This window comes from Sus scrofa, chromosome 3 (assembly GCF_000003025.6).
Source record: "Sus scrofa isolate TJ Tabasco breed Duroc chromosome 3, Sscrofa11.1, whole genome shotgun sequence".
NCBI classification, from domain to species: Eukaryota; Metazoa; Chordata; class Mammalia; order Artiodactyla; family Suidae; genus Sus; species Sus scrofa.
In genome coordinates this window covers 10784566-10805625 of record NC_010445.4, presented here as the reverse complement: position 1 = coordinate 10805625, position 21060 = coordinate 10784566, and the positions used below count along the sequence as shown (strand labels likewise).

The 21060-nt window shown below is 41.6% G+C and overlaps 1 protein-coding gene across 3 annotated transcripts in view; it reads left to right on the top strand.

The window, feature by feature from the left end:
* BAZ1B (bromodomain adjacent to zinc finger domain 1B) overlaps window positions 1–21060 on the top strand; it is an 82458-nt gene that overhangs the window by 38293 nt on the left and 23105 nt on the right. For all 3 annotated transcript variants that reach the window (XM_021086315.1, XM_003354497.4, XM_005661976.3), the window contains 5 exons: window positions 2495–4196; window positions 12663–12801; window positions 13665–13798; window positions 16445–16550; window positions 17275–17373. In XM_021086315.1, the coding sequence (XP_020941974.1) occupies window positions 2495–4196; window positions 12663–12801; window positions 13665–13798; window positions 16445–16550; window positions 17275–17373 (2180 nt within the window). The remainder of the gene's footprint in view (window positions 1–2494; window positions 4197–12662; window positions 12802–13664; window positions 13799–16444; window positions 16551–17274; window positions 17374–21060) is intronic.

The window sequence follows — 21060 nt, the reverse complement described above, 5'->3', positions numbered from 1 at the left end:
TTTGGTAATGGAGATCAAGTATTATAAAGGTTATCTAGTCTTTCTCCTAATCACTTGAAACAATATATATATGTTTTGAATTGGCTGTACTTCTCCATTGCCTGGTTATTATTTCATGTAGTTTTTTTTTAAAGTATAGTTGATTTAGAGTGTTGTTTCAGTTTCTGCTGTACAGCAAAGTGACCTAGGCATACATAAATACATTTTTTCTCATATTCCATCATGTTCTTTTTTTTTTGTCTTTTGTCTTTTGAGGGCCGCACCCGTGATGTGTGGGGGTTCCCAGGCTAGGGGTCTAATCAGAGTTACAGCTGCCAGCCACAGCCACAGCAACTCGGGATCTGAGAGGTGTCTGCGACCAACACCACAGCTCAGGGCAGTGCCGGATCCTTAACCAGGGATCAAACCCGAACCCTCATGATTCCTAGTTGGATTCATTTCTGCTGCGCCATGCGGGGAACGCCTCTTCCATCATGTTCTATCACAAGAGATTGGATGTAGTTCCCTGTGTTGCACAGCAGAATCGTGTGGTTTGTGTTTTAACTGCCAAGGCTTTTTTTTTTTTTTGTAATTCTTTTAAAGCATCAAAATCAACAATGTTTTTGTTTTAATACACATTAATAGAAATAATAGTTACCTGACAGTTGACTGGGTTCCAACCTATTAGCTAATTCCGTATGATGCAGATAAGGTGGAAGTTTTGAGATGGGAGAAGATGTATATCTAGGAGAGTGAGATGGTAAATGTACTAAGGCAATATTTTGTGATTACTGAGTGGCATTCAGGATCCTTTTTTTTTTTTTTTTGGTCTTTTTGCCATTTCTTGGGCTGTTCCTGTGGCATATGGAGGTACCCAGGCTAGGGGTTGAATCGGAGCTGTAGCTGCCGGCCTACGCCAGAGCCACAGCAACGCGGGATCTGAGCTGCGTCTGCGACCTACACTACAGCTCATGGCAATGCCGGATTGTTTATCCATTGAGCAAGGGCAGGGATCGAACCTGCAACCTCGTGGTTCCTAGTCGTATTTGTTAACCACTGCGCCACGACGGGAACTCCCAGGATCCATTTGAAGTACCTGATTATGAATTTAAAGTAGATCACACATTGTCAATTAAGTCATATTTAAATGTCATCTGGTCATATTTAAGCTGAACATGTGCAGGCTAGGAGTAACTAGATTCAATACAGCAAGAGACACAAGGGACCTATAGGTTTATGCAAGATTGATTATAATGGTTGACTCTGGGATTTAATCTGGGTAAAGGACAAGGATGTGCGTGTGGTGAAAATGTGGTAGAAGTAACTGATGTAATAAGGTCCTTCTGGGACTCAAGGGTTGCAGAGTTGGGGTACTAGAGGGAATGAGTTAGAAAGACGTGAAGGGATGACCAAAGAGAGAATTGTAGGAAGTTGGGGATTTACGGGGCTTGATTTTTTGGTTTGTTTGTTTAGGGCCGCACATGCAGCATGCGGAAGTTATCAGGCTAGGGGTCTGATAGGAGCTATAGTTGCTGGTCTGCGCCACAGCAACTCGGGATCCAAGGTGTCTCTGTGACCTGCACCACAGCTCACAGCAACACAGGATCCTTTAACCTGCAGAGCAGGGCCAGGGATCAAACCTCATGGATACTAGTGGGGTTTGTTTCCACTGAACCACAACGGGGACTTCCTACTTAATGATTTTTTTTTTTTTTTTTTTGGTCTTTTTAATGCCGCAGTATCATTATATGGAAGTTCCCAGGCTGGGGTTGAATCGGAGCTGCAGCTGCTGACCTACACCACAGCTCACAGTAATGCAAGATCCTTAGCCACTGAGTGAGACCAGGGGTCAAATCTGCATCTTTATGGATACTAACTGGGGTCTTAACCTGCTGAGCCACAGCAGAACTCCCTTACTGATATTCTTAATAAGAAAATATATTTCTGCACTTAGGCAAAAATACTTAAATGGTATATTCTCTACTTAAGCATAGAATACCCCCAGTTGTAACAAAGTTTTGTATCTCTTTTTTTGTCTTTTTAGGGCCGCACCTGCAGCATATGGCAGTTCCCAGCCTAGGAGTCTAATGAGAGCTGCAGCCGGTGGCCTACACCACAGCTCACAGCAACCCACTGAGTGATGCCAGGGATCAAACCTGCAACCTCATGGTTCCTAGTCAAATTCATTTCCATTGTGTCACAACGGGAACTCCTGCAGTCGGATTCTTCAGCCACTGCACCACAGTGGGAATTCCAGAGTGTAGATTTTTAAGTCTGAGTAACGAGAATTTTGTGTTGATACGGCTAAAACATTAGCTAACATTCATGATTTTGTTTTGTCAGGGACATAGTGTCTACAAAGAGAGATGATTATGTAGCTTTACCTGTGTAAAGAGTAAAGGGTCTTAGGAGACCCTTTATTAAGACCTTTGGAGAAGAGGGTCTTAGGATGCATAAATATTTCTCCTATAAATTAGTTTTTAAAATTAATTTTGCTCCTGTTCTTAAATTCTAGTACATGACTCTCAACCCTTCTACTAAGAGGAAGAATACTGGATCTCCAGACAGGAAGCCCTCAAAGAAATCCAAGACAGACAACTCCTCTCTCAGTTCACCACTAAATCCTAAGTTATGGTGTCACGTACACTTGAAGAAATCCTTGAATGGCTCACCACTCAAAGTGAAGAACTCAAAGAATTCCAAATCTCCAGAAGAACATCTAGAAGAAGTGATGAAGGTAATGTCTCCCAACAAGCTACATGGTAACTTTCACATTCCAAAGAAAGGCCCACCTGGCAAGAAATCAGGGAAGCATAGTGACAAACCTTTGAAAGCAAAGGGCAGAAGCAAAGGCATCCTGAATGGACAGAAGTCTACAGGGAATTCCAAATCTCCCAAAAAGGGCTTGAAGACTCCTAAAACCAAAATGAAGCAGATGACTTTGTTGGATATGGCCAAAGGCACTCAGAAGATGACACGAGCCCCACGGAATTCCGGGGGTACACCTAGGTCCTCCAGTAAACCTCATAAACATCTGCCTCCTGCTGCCCTCCACCTTATCGCCTACTACAAAGAGAACAAAGACAGGGAAGACAAGAAGAGTGCCCTGTCCTGTGTTATCTCCAAAACAGCTCGTCTCCTCTCGAGTGAAGATAGAGCTCGTCTCCCAGAAGAATTGCGAGGTATCGTTCAAAAACGCTTTGAGCTTCTTGAGCACAAAAAGAGGTGGGCTTCTATGTCTGAAGAGCAGCGCAAAGAATATTTGAAAAAGAAGCGAGAGGAGCTGAAAGAAAAGTTAAAGGAGAAAGCCAAGGAACGGAGAGAGAAAGAAATGCTCGAGCGACTAGAAAAACAGAAGCGGTACGAGGACCAGGAGTTGACTGGCAAAAACCTGCCAGCATTTAGATTGGTGGATACCCCTGAAGGGCTGCCCAACACACTCTTTGGGGATGTGGCCATGGTGGTGGAGTTCTTGAGCTGTTATTCTGGGCTCCTCTTACCAGACGCTCAGTATCCTATCACTGCCGTGTCCCTCATGGAAGCCCTGAGTGCAGAAAAGGGTGGGTTTTTATACCTGAATCGAGTGTTGGTCATCCTCTTACAGACCTTATTACAAGATGAAATAGCAGAAGACTATGGTGAATTGGGAATGAAATTGTCAGAAATCCCTCTGACTCTGCATTCTGTTTCAGAGCTGGTTCGGCTCTGTTTACGCAAATCTGACGTTCAGGAAGAAAGCGAAGGCTCAGACACGGATGACAATAAAGATTCAGCACCATTTGATGACAATGAGGTACAAGATGAGTTCCTAGAAAAGCTGGAAACCTCTGAATTTTTTGAACTAACATCAGAGGAGAAACTGCAGATCTTAACAGCACTCTGCCACCGAATTCTCATGACATACTCAGTGCAGGACCACATGGAAACCAGGCAGCAGATGTCTGCAGAGTTATGGAAGGAACGGCTTGCTGTATTGAAGGAAGAAAATGATAAGAAGAGAGCAGAGAAGCAGAAACGGAAAGAAATGGAAGCCAGAAATAAAGAGAATGGAAAAGAGGAGAATGGGTTGGGCAAAGCTGATAGGAAAAAAGAAGTTGTGAAGTTTGAGACCCAAGTAGATATAGAAGCTGACGACATGATCAGTGCTGTGAAGAGCAGACGGCTGCTTGCCATTCAGGCTAAGAAGGAGCGGGAAATTCAGGAGAGAGAAATGAAAGGTAAAATCTTGTGTTGGGTGAAAGGGGGAAGGCCTTTAGAAGATAGAAGGAAGGAAATTACTAAGGTAACAGTAGCATCTACATTCGTCACAACTGTTTAGTTGTTTCTGTGTGTAATTACCCAGACCCTTTGGGTATATAAGATTCTAGCAGGTGTGTTCAGCCTGGCATTCTGCGGTTAATGATAGTTTGACTTGGATTACTGTGTTGTTGGCATCTCTTCTGGCTCCAGTAAAGGATCAAATCCACAAATAGGCATAGCAAAAATAACATGTGACTTGGGAATGGGCTGTCCTCGGTTCAAACACCACCTCTGACTTAGCTATAGTTCTTTGAGCAAGTTGCTTATCCATGCATCCCTTTCCTCATGTGCTTAATATTGTAACCATTGAGTGGCAAGGTGTATGAAGTCTTCAGCATGGCTGCCAAATCAAGATACTAATCTTTACTTTATTACGATGTAAGGAAATAAAAATGTTGGGCTTTGATAGCACCATTAGGTCTGAACTTTTTAGTCTTAAATTTTTAAAAAATTTTATTAAAATGTAGCTGATTTACACCATTGTGCCAGTTTCTTCTGTACAGCAAAGTGACCCGGTCATACATAGTGTACACATTCCCTTTCTTACGTTATCTTCCATCATGGTCTATCCCAAGAGACCAGATATAGTTCCCTGTGCTGTACAGCAGGACCTCATTGCTTCTCCATTCTAAGTGTAATAGTTTGCATCTACCAACCCCAAATGCCCCGTCCATCTCCCTCCCTCCCTCCCTCTGCACCCAAAAGGCTGTTCTCTATAACTGTGAGTCTATTTCTGCTTTGTAGATAGGTTCATTTGTGCCAAATTTTGAATTCCACATGTAAGTGATATCATATGGTATTTGTCTTTCTCTTTCTGACCTCACAGTGTGAGGATCTCTAGTTACATCCATGTTAATGCAAATGGCATTATTTCATTCTTGTTAATGGCTGAGTAGTATCCCATTGTATGTATGTACCACATCTTCTTAATCCAGTCTTCTGTTGATGGGCATTTAGGTTGCTTTCATGTCTTGGCTGTTGTGAATAGTGCTTCTATGAACAATACAGGTACATGTATCTTTCTGAATTGTAGTTTTGTACGAATACATACCCAGGAGTGGGTTTGCGAGATCATATGGTAGTTTCTATATTCAGTTTTCCGAGGAACCTCCATACTTGTTTTCCATAGTGGTTATACCAACTTAACATTCTCACCAACCGTGTAGGAGGGTTTCTTTTTCTCAACACCCTCTCCAGCATTTGTTGTGTGTAGACTTGATGGCCATTCTGACTGGTGTGAGGAGGTAGGTACCTCATTGTAGTTTTGATTTGCATTTCTCTAATAATTAGTGATGTTGAGTGTTTTATCATGTGCCTGCTGGCCATCCCTATATCTTCTTTGGAGAAATGTCTGTTTAGGTCTTCTACTCATTTTTCAGTTGGGTTGTTTGGTTTTTCGTTGTTGAGTTGTAGGAGTTGTTTGTATATTTTGGAGATTAAGCCCTTGTCAGTTGCATCATTTGCAACTGTTCTCCCAGGCTGTAGGTTGTCCTCTGGTTTTGTTTATGGTTTTCTTTGTTGTGTAAAAGCTTGTAAGTTTGATTAGATCCCATTTATTTATTTTTGTTTTTATTTCTATTGCCTTGGGAAACTGCCCTAAGAAAACATTTGTATGGTTTATGTCAGAATGTTTTGCCTGTGTTCTCTTCTAGAAATTTTATGGTGTCATGTCTTGTATTTAAACCTTTAAGCCATTTTGAGTTTATTTTTGTGCATGGTTTGAGGGTGTGTTCTAGTTTCATTGATTAACATGCAGCTGTCTGGTTTTCCCAGAGCCACTTGCTGAAGAGACTGTCATTTTCCCATTTTATCTTCTTGCCTCCTTTGTTGAGCAAATTGACTGTAGGCGTCTGGGTTTATTTCTGGGTTCTCTGTTCTGTTCCATTGATCTGTATGTCTTTTTTTTTTTTTAATATACCAGTACCACACTGTCTTGATTAATGGAGCGTTGTAATATTGTCAGAAATCTGGGAGAGTTATGTGCCTCTTGCTTTTTTTTTTTTTTTTTTTTTGGTCTTTTTGCCTTTTTCTAGGGCTGCTCCCGCAGCATATGGAGGTTCCCAGGCTAGGGGTCGAATTGGAGCTGTAGCTGCTGGCCTACGCCAGAGCCACAGCAACACGGGATCCGAGCCGTGTCTGCAACCTACACCACAGCTCACGGCAACGCCGGATCGTTAACCCACTGAGCAAGGGCAGGGATCGAACCTGCAACCTCAAGGTTCCTAGTTGGATTTGTTAACCACTGCGCCATGACGGGAACTCCTGCCTCCTGCTTTTTTAAAAATTTTAATATTTATCTACTTATTTATTTTTGCTTTTTAAGGCTGAACCCACAGCAAATGGAAGTTTCCAGGCTAGGGGTCAAATTGGAGGTGCAGCTGCTGGCCCACACCATAGCCGTAGCCATAGCCACAGCAACTTGGGATCTGAGCTGCATCTGTGACCTAAACCATAGCTCTCGGCAGTACCAAATACTTAACCCACTGAGTGATGCCAGGGATTGAACCCACATCCTCATGGACTCTAGTCAGGTTTGTTACCACTGGGCCATGACCGGAGCTCCCCTGTTGGTTTTTTTTTTTTTTAAACTCAGGATTTCTTTGGCAAATTCTAGGTCTTTTATGGTTCCATATAAATTTTTGGATTGTTTGTTTAGTTCTGTGAAAAGTGTCATGGGTTGTTTTGATAGGGATCTCATTAAACCTGTAGATTGCCCTGGGTTGCCAATTTTCCTCTTTTAGAACTTTGAATATATGTTGTCATTTTCTTCTGGCCTGTAGCATTTTGGTGGAGAAATCGGCTGATAACCTTAGGGCGGGGTGGGTGGGGGGGGCAGGGATGGGGGGTGGTTCCCTGGTAATTAACTCTTTTTTTTTTTTTTTTTTTTCCTTGCTGCCTTTAGAATCCTCTTCTTTTTAAAAAGAAAATGTTTTATTAAAGTATAGTTGAGGGAGTTCCTGCTGTGGCTTAGCAGAAACAAATCTGACTAGTATCCATGAGGATGTGGGTTCAATCCCTGGATCCGGCGTTGCTGTAGCTGTGGGCTGGCACCTGTAGGTCTTTTTAAGCGCCTGGCCTGGGAACTTCCATAAGCCATGGGTACAGACCTAAAAAGCAAAAATAAATTAAAAAACCCCAAATAAAGTGTAGTTGATTTACAGTGTTCCTTCAGTTTCTGTCTCCTTATCTTTACCTTTTGTCATTTGTATTGTAATATGTCTTTGTGTAGGTCTGTTTGGGTTCACCTTGTTTGGAGCCTCTGTGCCTCCTGTATCTGGATATCTCTGCTTTTTTAGATTTGGGAAATTTTCAGCCGTAATTTCCTCAAATACATTTTCAATCTCCTTTTCTTTTTTTTCTGGAATTCCTATTATGTGTAGATTGGCATGTTTTATATTATCCCATAGATCTTTTATATTACTTTTAAGTTTTTTTCATCTGGTTTTCTGTGCGCTGTCCTGATTGGCTGATTTCCGTTACTCTGTCACTTATTCGTTCCTCTGCATTATTCATTCTGCTGTTCCATGCCTTTAATGCAGCTTTTGTCTCTGCAAATGAATGTTCTAATTTTTCTTGGCTCCTCTTTATAGTTTCTAGTTCCTTTTTATTTTATATTTTTTGTCTTTTTGCTATTTATTGGGCTGCTCCTGCGGCATATGGAGGTTCCCAGGCTAGGGGTCTAATCAGACCTGTAGCCGCCTGCCTACGCCAGAGCCACAGCAACGCTGGATCCAAGCTGCGCCTGCAACCTACACCACAGCTCACGGCAACGCCGGATCGTTAACCCACTGAGCAAGGGCAGGGACCGAACCCGCAACCTCATGGTTCCTAGTCGGATTCATTCACCACTGCGCCACGACGAGAACTCCTCTAGTTCCTTTTTAAAGTAATCTACCTCACTGTTGATATACGTCCGTAATTCCTTCAGTATTTTCATTACTTCCTTTTTGAACTTGGTGTGTTCGACTACAGAGGTCTGTTCCACTGTTTGCTTCTTCAGGGGAATTTTTCTGTTCTTTTAAGAGGGAATGGTTCCTCTGCCTTTTCATTTTGCTTATATTTTTCTTACTCTGTGAATTTAGGGAAAACAATTACCTACTGCAGTCCTGGTGGGCTGTTTATATGCGGGGTAGCTTGTGAGGGCTTACTGTTTTTTTGGCCCAGGGCTGCTTTTGGTTTGGATGCTTGCTGTCTCTTTCCTCAGTGTGTGCCGGCCCTTATTCCCCTTGAGAGTGGGCGTGAAGTTGTATGGCCTGCTCCCTGGAGGTGGGAGCAGTGGGCGGTGCCTGCAGGTGCATGTGGTTGCTGGGCTCTTGGCAGTGTCAGTGACCCGTGGGGATTTGGGGGCAGCAGGCTGGTCCTGGTTGCAGGGCCTTCGGCACTGGCAGTGACTCTCAGGGGGGTGGTGGTGGTGCCCAGAGCCCTTGGCAGCGGCAACAGTGGGGTGTGTACGTTCCCAGGGAGGTAAGGGAAATGTACGGCGTTCAGGTGCAGGGTCTTCTGCGGTGGTGACCCCTGAGGTGACTGGGGCTGCAGGCAGTGCCAGCCTTCGGAGTCCGAGATGACTGTGGTGGTTTGCAGCCTCCCTCCCCCAGAGCCCACGCACGCGGTGCCCCGCCACCCAAGAACCAGCATGTGCGGAGAAGTTCCTGTGGTGGTCCCACCTTCCACCTTTCGCCCTCCATGGCACCTTGTTTCTCCTTCAGGCCCAGGCTTCCTGTCCCTCCCTCAGCGGTGCTACAGCACTCCCGAGCCCCTCAGGCTGTTTCTTCCAACCCTAGTCCTCTCCCCAGAACAGACCTCCACAGCCTGAGCCTCAGCGCCTAGTCCCCACCTGAGTGTCTCAGGATGAGGTGTCCCGGCAGTGGTACTGACGGTCTGTGCGACTCTCTCTGCTCTGCCCTCCTCTGACCATCTGTGTGCTCTCCTCTGAGGCTTTGCGGTCCCCCCTCCATCCTGGCTGATCTCCCCGCCAGTTAGGTGCGGCTTCCCAGCATGCAGATTCCTCTCTTCTTTCACAGCTCCCCCCAAGGGGTTCTGGTCCTGTCCTGATTCCTTTTTTGCCTCTTCTCTCTCTTTTCTTTTGTTCTGCCCAGTTGTGTGGAGGTTTTCGTGTCCTTTTTGGAGGTTTAAGTTCTTCTGCAAGTGTTCATTAGTTCTGTGTGAATCATTCTATATGTAGATGTTTTTTTTTGATGTGTTTGTGGGGAGAAGGTGAGCTCCTTCTCCTACTCCTCTGCATCTTGATCTCCTAAGTCTGAACCTTAAAAAGACCAAAAATCTTTATTAAGAAATAATTCACATACCATAGGTAATCGCATATAGTGTACAATTCATTTTTTAATATATTAACAGCCTTTATCACAGTCAGTTTTAGAACATTTTCATCACCTCCAGAAGCAACCCCATGCTCTTAAGCTATCATGACCCTACTCTCCAGCCCTGAGCAATCATTAGTTCACTGCTGTCTCTCTATACTTAGATGATGTGATGTCAGTGGAGTCATATAATAAATGTATAGTCTTGTGACTGTCTTCTTTCTGTTAACATGTTTTCAAACATGTTGCAGCATGCCTCAGTACCTCGTTCCTTTTTATGGCTGAAAATACCCCTTCCCCCCTTTTTTCTTTTTAGGGCTGCACTTCTGGCATATGGAGGTTCCCAGGCTAGGGGTCCAATTGGAGCTACAGCTGCTGGCCTACACCACAGCCACATCAGATCTGGGCCATGTCTATAACCTACCCCGCAGCTCATGGCAACATCAGATCCTTAACCCACTGAGCGAGGCCAGGGATTGGACCCTCAACCTCATGGTTCCTAGTTGGATTTGCGTCATGAGAACTCCTGAAAAATACATTTTTTTAATCCATTTGTCAGTTGATGGACTCTTGGTTTTGTTTTCATCTTCTTGTGGCTGTTATGAATAGTACTGCTGAAGAATTGGTGTACAAGCATTTGTGTGGAGGTATGTTTTCATTTCTCTTGATGATACATCTCTAGGAATGGAATTGCTGGACGGTAACTATGTTTAACTGAGGAAGTAATAGACTTTTGTAAAGTGGCTGCGCAGTTTGGTATTCCCATCAGTAGTATGTGAAGGTTCTGATTTCTCCACTTGTTTGCAGTTTTCACCAGTGCTGATTATTATATGACTCTGATTGTAGTCATGCTAGCGATGGTGTAATTGGTATCTCCTGTATCTCCTGTGGTTTTGATAGGCATTTCCTTGATGACTAATGATGTCATCTCCTTTTGTGCGTCTTGGTCATTTGGATATCTTCTTCGGAGGGATAGTAAAAACTTTTGCCCATTTTCAAACTGGGTTATTTGTCTTTTTGTTATTGAGTCACAGGGGTTCTTTATATATTCTAGGTACAAATCCTTTATCAGATCTATGATCCACAAACATCGCCCATGTTGATTGGTTGGTGTTTTTTTCACTTTCTTGATAGTGTCCATTGAAGGACAAATTTAAAATATTTTGATGAAGTCCGGTTTATCAAGAATCTGCTGCCAGATCCAGTGTCATGAAGATTCACTCCTATGTCTTTTTCTAAGTCTCAGTTTTAGCTCTTACATTTGGGTCTTTGATTCATTTTGAATTAATTTGACCGTAGACATACTAACTTATTTCTGGATATGCTGATCTTTACACCATATCACAGTGTCTTGAATAGAATTGAGAATCTAGAAATAAGTCAGTTACAATGTAGAGAAACAAGGGCCAAAGAATATGAATATATTTCCAAGGACCTTATTTGAATTAGCAGTCACGTCTTTTGATCTTTTTTTTTTTTTTTTTTTTTGTCTTTTTAGGGCTGTACCTGCAGCATATGGAAGTTAGAATCAGAGCTGTAGCTGCCAGCCTGCACCATAGCCACAGCAGGTACAGCAGCCTAGACCACAGCTCATGGCAATGCCTAATCCTTAACCCACTGAGCCAGGCCAGAGATTGAACCTGAGTCCTCATGGATTCTAGTTGGGTTGGTTACCACTGAGCCATAGCAGGCACTCTCATGGCAATTACTCTTTTTATCATTTACCTTTGTACTGATTTCTACTGTAGTTACTTTTGCAAACATACAGCTCCATTCAAGCTAAAAAATCATTTGATACAGTAAATAAATACCATATTGGTTTTGAATGAGATTTTATTTTTTTGGCTACACTTGCAGCATATGAAAGTTCCCTGGCCAGGTATTGAATCCAAGCCACAGCTTTGGCAATGCTGGATCCTTGGTCCACTGTGCCAGACTGGGGATTGAACCTGCGTCATTTCAGAGATGATGCTAGATTTTTAACCTGTTCTATCACAGCAGGGACTCTCGTGGGTTTTTTTGTTTTTTGGTTTTTATTTGCTTTTTAGGGCCACACTTGTTTCCAGGCTAGGGGTCGAATTAGAGTATAGATGCCAGCCTATGCCACAGCCACAGCATGGCAGGATCTGAGCTGCATCTGCGACTTATACCACAGCTCAGGGCAATGCTGGATCCTTAACCCACTGAGCAAGTGAGGCCAGGGATTGGATCTGCATCCTCTTGGATCCTAGTCGGGTTCTTGACCCACTGAGCCACAATGGGAACTCCTCATTTAAATTTTTTTAAGTAACATCTTTAGACTGACTGCATTCTCCAGATTCTTCCTATATTGTAGATGTTGTCATCAATATAGGGCCAGAAGTAAAATTTCCAGTATTGTAAATAGCAGTGCCCTGTACTAAAAGTGTCAAAATTTGTGACTGTTGTGGAAAAGCTTAAAAGGCAAGATTCCAAGGCTTGTTTCATTGTTGAGGGAAATTTCTATCTGGATAAAATAAGCTTATACAATGAATGATCAGAAATAAATTGATTTAAAACTTTTTCCCATTATTATCAGTTGTGACTTGCTGAATAACTGGAAAAATAGTATTTGGTAGGCAGTTATTATCTGCAGTTGCTTCCCTGGTCTTGTTTTCTCAGTTCTTTTTTCTAAATTCCTCAGGACTGAAATATGTTGTATTTTTAAATAGCTATTCTGTTTTTATTCATCCTGATCATTTTGAGGATCTTGTGACTAGTCTTATCAGAAAATGTTTTTTAGTTAATTCTGTTTAAGGATTTTGAGCGTTACATTTAAAATCAGTTCTCAATAAAATTAATTAATAACTTAAATTTTGGAGAGAAAAGATTTTGCACTGAGTTGATGGCTGAGATATCACCAAAATTCAAAGAACATAGGAGGACCAGACAAATTGCTGTCTTACAGATCATTTCTTAAAACAGATTAGAAGATTTGATGAAAGTATACTTATATCAGGCATTTCTGACTCTAAATCTTGTTTAAATTTATAAGAGTAGAACTCAGTTTAAGAAAAAAACTTAAGTGATTCATTTTATATTTAACAGTGAAACTAGAACGTGAAGCTGAAGAAGAAAGAATTCGAAAGCACAAAGCAGCTGCTGAGAAGGCGTTCCAGGAAGGAATTGCTAAGGCAAAACTAGTCATGCGCAGGACTCCAATTGGTACAGATCGAAACCATAATAGGTAAGTTATTAAACTTAATTTTTATCTTTTAGGGCTGTTATATTGTTACTCATTTGTGGATATCGTAAACAGAATTGCTTATCGCACATTATTTGAATATTTACTGTGCCAAATGCATAGAAAAAGGAAAGAAACGTAACACTTGATCACCAACTTTGTCCCAGGTGTTGTGTGAAAGGATAAGTTGAATATTAGGATATTTGGGTATTAGATATTCCCAATATTAGCATTTGGGTACTGTGCCAAATGCTAGGTGTACGATGTTAGATAAGACATAACCCTGTCCTTGAAGATGAACCACAGCTGTGAAGCTTAAAATTATGATGATAGGAAAAATGTATTCTAAAAAGAGGTCCTTATAAGATGGTGAGATATTTTAAATGCATACATTGTGTGGAACCTAAGAAGTTATAAAAATTACAGATATTAAGTGATTCTCAAATTCCAAAAATTTCAGTATTCTATGCTTTATTTATTTAATTGTATTTTGCTTTTTAGGGCTGCACCCGTGGCATTTGGAGGTTCCCAGGGGTAGGGGTCTAGTCAGAGCTACAGCTGCCAGCCTATGCCACAGCCACAACAGTGCGAGTTCCGAGCCACTTCTGTGACCTACACCACAGCTCACAGCAATACCATATCCTTAACCCAATGCCTGAGGCCAGGGATTGAACCCAAAACCTCATGGTTCCTAGTTGGATTCGTTTCCTGTGGGAACTCCATTTTTTTTTTTTTTTTCCTATGCTTTCCTTTAGAATTTGTATCTGCTGAATACTGTGATATTCTGTAATCATCTTCCTCAGCAATGACGTCCTCCTGTGCTCATGATCTTTCACTACTTATTAATATGTGGTTGTGATTTATAGATACTGGCTCTTCTCAGATGAAGTCCCAGGTTTGTTCATTGAGAAAGGATGGGTGCATGACAGCATTGACTACCGCTTCAGCAACCACCGAAAAGACCGCGCGGCCTCCCCCGATGAGGATTACTGTCCCCGTAGTATGTATATCTGCTGACTACCTGGCCCTCCTCAAGCAGGGTCACTGTTAAGACTCTCTTCCCTCTATCCCTTTTCTTCATTTGCTAAACTTATTTCCTTCTCGGGTAGATTTATTTGAGTGGATGGAAAGATGTGAAATGCATAGAAAAAGGAAAGAAACGTAACACTTGATCACCAACTTTGTTCCAGGCGTTGTGTGAAAGGATAACTTGAATATTAGGATATTTGGGTATTAGATTTTAAACAAACTTTGTTCCTTGGAAATCTCTTGGTAGTTACTTCAAGGGCCGGAATTGAGGTAAGGGAGCCAAGAGGGGTGTTGTATGTCGTCTTCTGCTTTTAAAATTCATGTATTTGATATTATGGAGCATCTCTTATGTGCCAGCCAGTATTTCATGTGCTGTGTGGTACAAGATAGCAAACCTGGCATAGAAGGTTCTTAATGTCAAATAACAAATTCCAGTGAGGAGAAACACAGTGAATATCTAACTAGAATAAGTGACTGAGAAGAGTCGTAGCGGGCATTGATACTGTTCTTTTTCTTGATTTGGGGTCTGCTTACATGAATATGTTCACTTTTTAAAATAAATAGAAAAGAGGGAGTTCCCATCGTGGTGCAGCGGAAATGAACCCAACTAGGAACCATGAGGTTACGGTTCGATCCCTGGCCTTGCTCAGTGGGTTAAGGATCTGGTGTTGCCATGAGCTGTGGTGTAGGTCAGAGACGAGGCTCAGATCTGGCATTGCTGTGGCTGTGGTGTAGGCCGGCAGCTACAGCTCCGATTAGACCCCTAGCCTGGGAACCTCCATATGCCAAAGGTGCAACCCTAAAAAGACCAAAAAAAGAGTACTTTTCTAAAATATATATATATATTTATGTGTATATATATATTCTTTCTTTTTTTTTCTTCTTTTTTTCTTTTTCAGGGTTGCACCCGTGACATATGAAGGTTCCCAGGCTAGGGGTCTAATTGGAGCTATAACTACTGGCCTGTGCGACAGCCACAGCAACCTCATGGTTCCTAGTTGGGTTTGTTAACCACTGAGCCACGATGGGAACTCCTATATATTCTTTCTTAAACTGCGTGTTTTTTGTTTCTTTGTTTTTATTTTTGCTTTTTAGGGCTTCATGGGTGATTTTATAACATATCTCAAAAGCTTGGAAGTTCCCAGGCTAGGGTTCGAGTAGGAGCTGCAGCTGCCAGCTTATGCTACAGCAACTCAGAAACCGAGCCACATCTTTAACTGACACCATAGCTCGAAGCAACGCCAGATCCTTAACCCAACGAGTAAGGCCAGGGATGGAACCCACAATTGTGGTCGGGTTTGTTACTGCTGAGCCATGGTGGGAAGAAGAAAAAAATTTTAAAAAGTTTCAAGAAAAATATTTTTTAATTAAAAAAATTACATTTTTTTTGTCTTTTTTTCTTTTTAGGGCTGCACCGGTGGCTTATAGAGGTTCCCAGGCTAGGGGTCGAGTCGGAGCTATAGCTGCCAGCCTGCACCACAGCCCCAGCAACTCAGCTGTGTCTGTGACCTACACCACAGCTCATGGCAATGTTGGATCCTTAACCCACTGAGCAAAGTCAGAGATCGAACCTGTGTCCTCATGGATGCTAGTCAGATTCGTTTCCGCTGAGCCACAACAGGCCTAAAAGTTAGCATCTTCAGACTTGAGAGAGATTCCAGTGGGATGGGGGGCTGTGATTTTATAACATATCTCAAAAGCTTAATGGCCGTCTTTAAAAATCAGGTCTATCCAGTTATAGCTCCTGAGGGAAGACTGGCATCCCCATCCCTTCATTTCTAGAGCATCCTGGTAGAGACGCTGTTCCTTCATAGTTTCTAGTTCCAGCACAGCAGGTCTCTTCAAAACGACCTGACTGAAAAGACTAAACAAGGTTATGTGTTAGCATTGCAGAGGAGATGCTGCAGGGTAAAGGGGAGAGAACCAATTGTAATTTTAGGAAGGGTCTCAAATAGGAGCTATCTGTAGTGATGTCATAATATTAGTATACAGGAGCCGTTTACACAAAAGCTAATCACGTTTGACAGTGAAGCCTCCAGGGAAAGTGCGTGGTGGTTTATATATTTCAGTTGTGTCTCCTTCATCACAGATGCCCTTGTGCTTAACATCAGCAAGGAGCAGATTGTGTATTCGCTCAGTTATTTAGTCACCTCTCTCCATTCTAATTTATGATACCCAAACTTTGACCTATACAACTGTTCAACTGTATAGAGAGCAACTATCTCAGATAATGTGCTGTATGTAAGATGTTTAAGAAAAATCAGCATCTGTTATACATATGGATTTATTTATTCAGTCTCTTTAGGGCCATACCTGTGGCATATGGAAATTACCAGGCTAAGGGTCAAATAAGACATGTAGCTGCCAGCCTACACCACAGCTCGTGTTGATGCTGGATCCTTAACCCACTAAGCAAGGCCAGAGATTGAACCCGAGTCCTCATGGATACTAGTTGGGTTCGTTACTGCTAAGCCACAATGGGAATTCCTACATGTTGTTATATTTAATGGGCATCATTTGTGTTGTTAGTTGTTAAATTTGCACTGTGTACTGCTTAGATTTGAAACTAGGAATTGAGCATTTACTGTATTCAGCCTAATGTATAAATTTTTCTCAGCCAAGAAGGCAAACCTAGGCAAAAATGTAAACATGAACACACAACATGGACCAGCAACAGAAATTGCTGTAGAGACCACTGTACCCAAACAAGGACAGAACCTATGGTAATGTGAGCATTCATCTGGTTGCTCTTTCTTTTTCTTTTTCAGTGTTAAGAAAATAGTTAATATACTGACACCAGTGAGTTAGTGATTTTCTAAGAGTGTTTTGCATGATTTTGATTTCTTGGATATGTAAGCTCATTGCTTTAAAAACAGATTTGATTTTTTTGATAAGAATATATTGCGTAAGGTTTAGAATTTTATTTTTTCTTTGTAATGTAACTTTATATAATGTATGATAGATCTTACATATCATTGGAAAAGCCTTTCATTCTCCTTGGGAATAGAAGTATTTAGGATTTTCATCTTCATTAAAGAATAAAAACATTGTAAACATAGCCATTAATCTTCCTTTGTGCCTCTTCTGCTTTTAGCCAGGGAGCTAGGTTTTGAGAAGGGTCTCTTTTACTTTGCAGTTACATTAACTGCTTTAGCTGTGATCAGCTTTAGTTTAGTGACCTTTTTATCTTTTATTTTTGCATGTAAGTTTACTCATTGAAAAGGAGTATGGACAAGTGTGCCTATTAACTTTATAATTTGTCACATACAACATTTTAATAGGAAGCACTGGCTCCAATGTCTTAAGATAAAGTTAATGTTAGGTCTGATGGAAATAGTAAATTGTTCTACTTCTGAGCAAAGTTGGAATTCTGCTTTCTCAACTCCTACCACCAACTCCATATCCCTTTCCTAGTATTTGATTTTTTTTTTTTTTTTGCCCTTACAGGTTTTTATGTGATAGTCAAAAGGAGCTGGATGAGTTGCTAAACTGCCTTCACCCTCAGGGAATAAGAGAAAGTCAGCTTAAAGAGAGACTAGAGAAGAGGTAAGGGTTTTCATCTTGCTTCTCATATTTTATCCATAAAAGCTATTAAAGTAGAAGGTCTTGTACGGTATTGACACCTTACGCTTATTTGGAAAAGTATGCTTTTTTACTTATTTATTTGTATTTATTTATTTATTTATTTTTTAGTCTTTTTGCCTTTTCTAGGGCTGCTTCCTGTGGCATATGGAGGTTCCCAGGCTAGGGGTCGAATCGGAGCTGTAGCCACTGGCCTATGCCAGAGCCACAGCAACTCGGGATCCGAGCTGCATCTGCCACCTACACTACAGCTCATGGCAATGCCGGATCGTTAACCCACTGAGCAAGGCCACGGAACGAACCCGCAACCTCATGGTTCCTAGTTGGATTCATTAACCACTGTGCCATGACGGGAACTCCAAGTATGCTTTTTTAAACCATGCATATGTGGAGTAGCAGAATTAATTCATTAACTAGCCCGACATATACCAGGCTGAGAGCCTCATTGTAGTTAGGCAGCCTTGCAAATGCAGTTCCACCTCAGTTGGTATTCAGAAGTATGTCCGTTTCTAAAATAGCCAAAAAAAAGAAAAAACCCAAATATTTATCAACTAATGGATGAATAATCAAAGTGTGGTTATATTCATAAGTTTAGTCTTAAAAAGGACAGTGTACCGAAATACGTTACAACGTGGATGAACCTAGAGAACAATGTCCTAAGTCAAGGCAGACATAAAAGGCCACAGGCTTATTTATGTGAGACATCCACATTAGGCAGTTTTTTTCGGAGATGTAGCTGCCGGCCTACACCACAGCCGCAGCAATGAGGGATCTGAGCCTCATCTTTGACCTACCACACAACTCATGGCAACCCAGGATCCTTGACCCACTGAGTGCAGCCAGGCATTGAACCTGCATCCTCATGGTTACTAGTCGGGTCTGTTACTGCTGAGCCAAATGGCAACTCCCACAATAGGCAGATTTGTAATCAGAAAATAGATTAGTGGTTGCCAGGAGATTGGGGGGATAGGAAGAATTGGGAGTAACTGCTAATAGATAAGGATTTTTTTTTAAGGGGTGATGAATATGCTTTGGAATTAGGTGGTTTTTTTGTTTTTGTTTTGTTTTGTTTGTTTGTTTGCTTGTTTTGCTTTTTAGGGCTACACTCACGTCACATGGAAGTTCCCAGGCTAGGGGTCGAATTGGAGATACAGCTGTTGGCTTACGCTACAGCCGCAGCAACTCTGAATCCAAGCCACATCTACACCCTACACCATAACTCTTGGCAATGCCGGATCCCCGACCCACTAATTGAGGGCAGGGATTGAACCCATATCTAACCTGATTCGTTTCCACTGAGCCGTAACAGGAACTCCTGGAATTAGGTAGTTTGATGGTTCTACAACATGAAAACCACTGCCAAGTATATGCTTTAAAATGATGAGTTTAGTGTTATATGAATTATATCTCCAAAAAACCCCCAACTGTCTACTAAATTAGCATCAATATCAGTGCCATGTAGATTTGCTAGTGTCTATCCTCTTCTAGCCATTGTTTGTATCAAAGCCAGGATAGATTCTGGCTTAAGGCCACCTTTAATATCTGATTGCATGCTTTTTTTTTGGTCTTTTGTCCTTTTAGGGTTGCACCCATGGCATATGGAGGTTCCCAGGCTAGGGATCTAATGGAGCTATTGCTGCCGGCCTATGCCACAGCCACAGCAACACCAGTTCCAAGCCGTGTCTGTGACTCAGCAATGCCAAGATCTTTAACTCACTCATGGCAACACTGGATCCTTAACCCCCTGAGCGAGGCCAGGGATCGAACCTGCAACCTCGTAGTTCCTAGTCAGATTCGTTTCTGCTGCACTACGACAGGAACTCCAGAGTGCATGTTTTCGTACTTCAGTTTAGGTTTAACTGAAGAGAGAAGGAAAATACTTTTCAGTGCACACTGTGCAGCTTTGCCAGGCTTTTTAGAGTGACTGGTTTTAGTCTAATGTGTAAATTAATTAAAATTGTATTTAGAACCATGCTGTCTTACAGATATGACTAGGCAAATTAAGAAAGGCAGCGGGCTGGGGATTCGGTATTGTCACTGCTGTGGTATGGGTTCAATCCCTGGCCTGGGAACTTTCTGATAGGCACATGTGTTGGGTTGAAAGGACTTGTTCTGTTCACTGAATGTGAACAGATCAGGTGCTTCCACTGAAATGTGAGAGACTATCACACTTTATTTATTTATTTATTAATTAATTATTTATCCCGAGCCACAGCAACTCGGGATCCAAGCTGCATCTGCCACCTACACTACAGCTCACGGCAACGCTGGATCCTTAACCCACTGAGCAAGGGTAGGAATCAAACCCGCCACCTCATGGTTCCTAGTTGGATTCTTAACCACTGAACCATGGCAGGAACTCCTTGTCACATTTAAAAATAAAATGTTTTCCTGGTTTTGTTAGACATTTAAGAAAAACAAAAAGCCTTGTCTTACTTTGTTTGGTTTGAACTTTTTATTTTTTTTTTTTTTTATTTTTTTTTTTTTTTTTTTTTTTTTTTTTTTTTTTTTTGCTTTTTTTTTAAAAGGCTATCAATCAGTATGTAGTCTTTGAGACTTATTTTGAGACTTTTATTAAAGAGCCATCCTTGTTCATAACCAAACTCCATCATTTTCCTTTCTACATAATATTCCATGAATCTGTAATATTTGTGAATCTACCCCAATTTATTTCACTCTTGTTGATTATTTGAATTATTTCCTCTGAGGGTGGCCAAGGGGATAGGATAATGTATCATGAACCAGTTGAGGCTTAAGTTTATAAAATAAAAACATGTATGCTCTTTTCAAGAAAAGATGTAAAACAATGGGGGATATTTTAGAAAAGAGTGTGCATTCAGTAACGTCTCAGTTAAAAGAATTTTTAGTGTACAGGAGGATACCAGGCCAGTTGGAAATAAAGTTTTTTGTTATATGCTTATGCTTAGTCATGGAAACAATTTCAACAGTTTCAAAAAGCGAGTTTCAGGATACATTCTCTGATCAGATTGCAGTAAAATTAGAAATAAATTCTTCAAAGATGACCACAAAGGTCTTAATAGGTAGTAAGTTCAGTGTATTCCTAGGTGAAACTTCGATCAAAGAAGAAAATTAAAGGGAAACTGGAGTTCTCTTGTGCAGTGGGTTAAGAATCTGTCATCGTTACTGTAGTGTCTTAGGTTGTGGTGTGACAAGAGTTTGATCCCTTGTCTGGGAACTTCAGTGCTGCGGATACAGTTAAAAAAAAAAAAAAAAAAAAATAGTTCTGCTGTGTCATAATGGGGTCGCCAGCGTCTCTGGAGTGCTGGGACAGAGGTTCCGTCCCTGGCACAGTGGGTTAGAGGATCTGGTGGTGTGTAGCTGTGGCCTGGGAACTCTATCTGCCGTTGGGCAGCAAAAAAAAAAAAGAAAGAAAATTCAAGACGGATTTCTTGCTGTGGTGAAGCAGGTTAAGTTACCTCATGTTGTCTCTGTACTGGCTTGGATCAGTGCTGAAGCACAGGTTTTATTCCCAGCCGGGCACAGTGGGCTAAGAATCTGGCTTTGTTGCTGCTGTGTTTCAGATTCAGTCCCAGGCTCGGGAACTTCCATTTGCTGAGCGTGTGGCCAAAAAGAAATAAAAAGGGAAATTAGGTAGTATCTAGAAGGCAATGAAAGTATACTCCTTTTTGA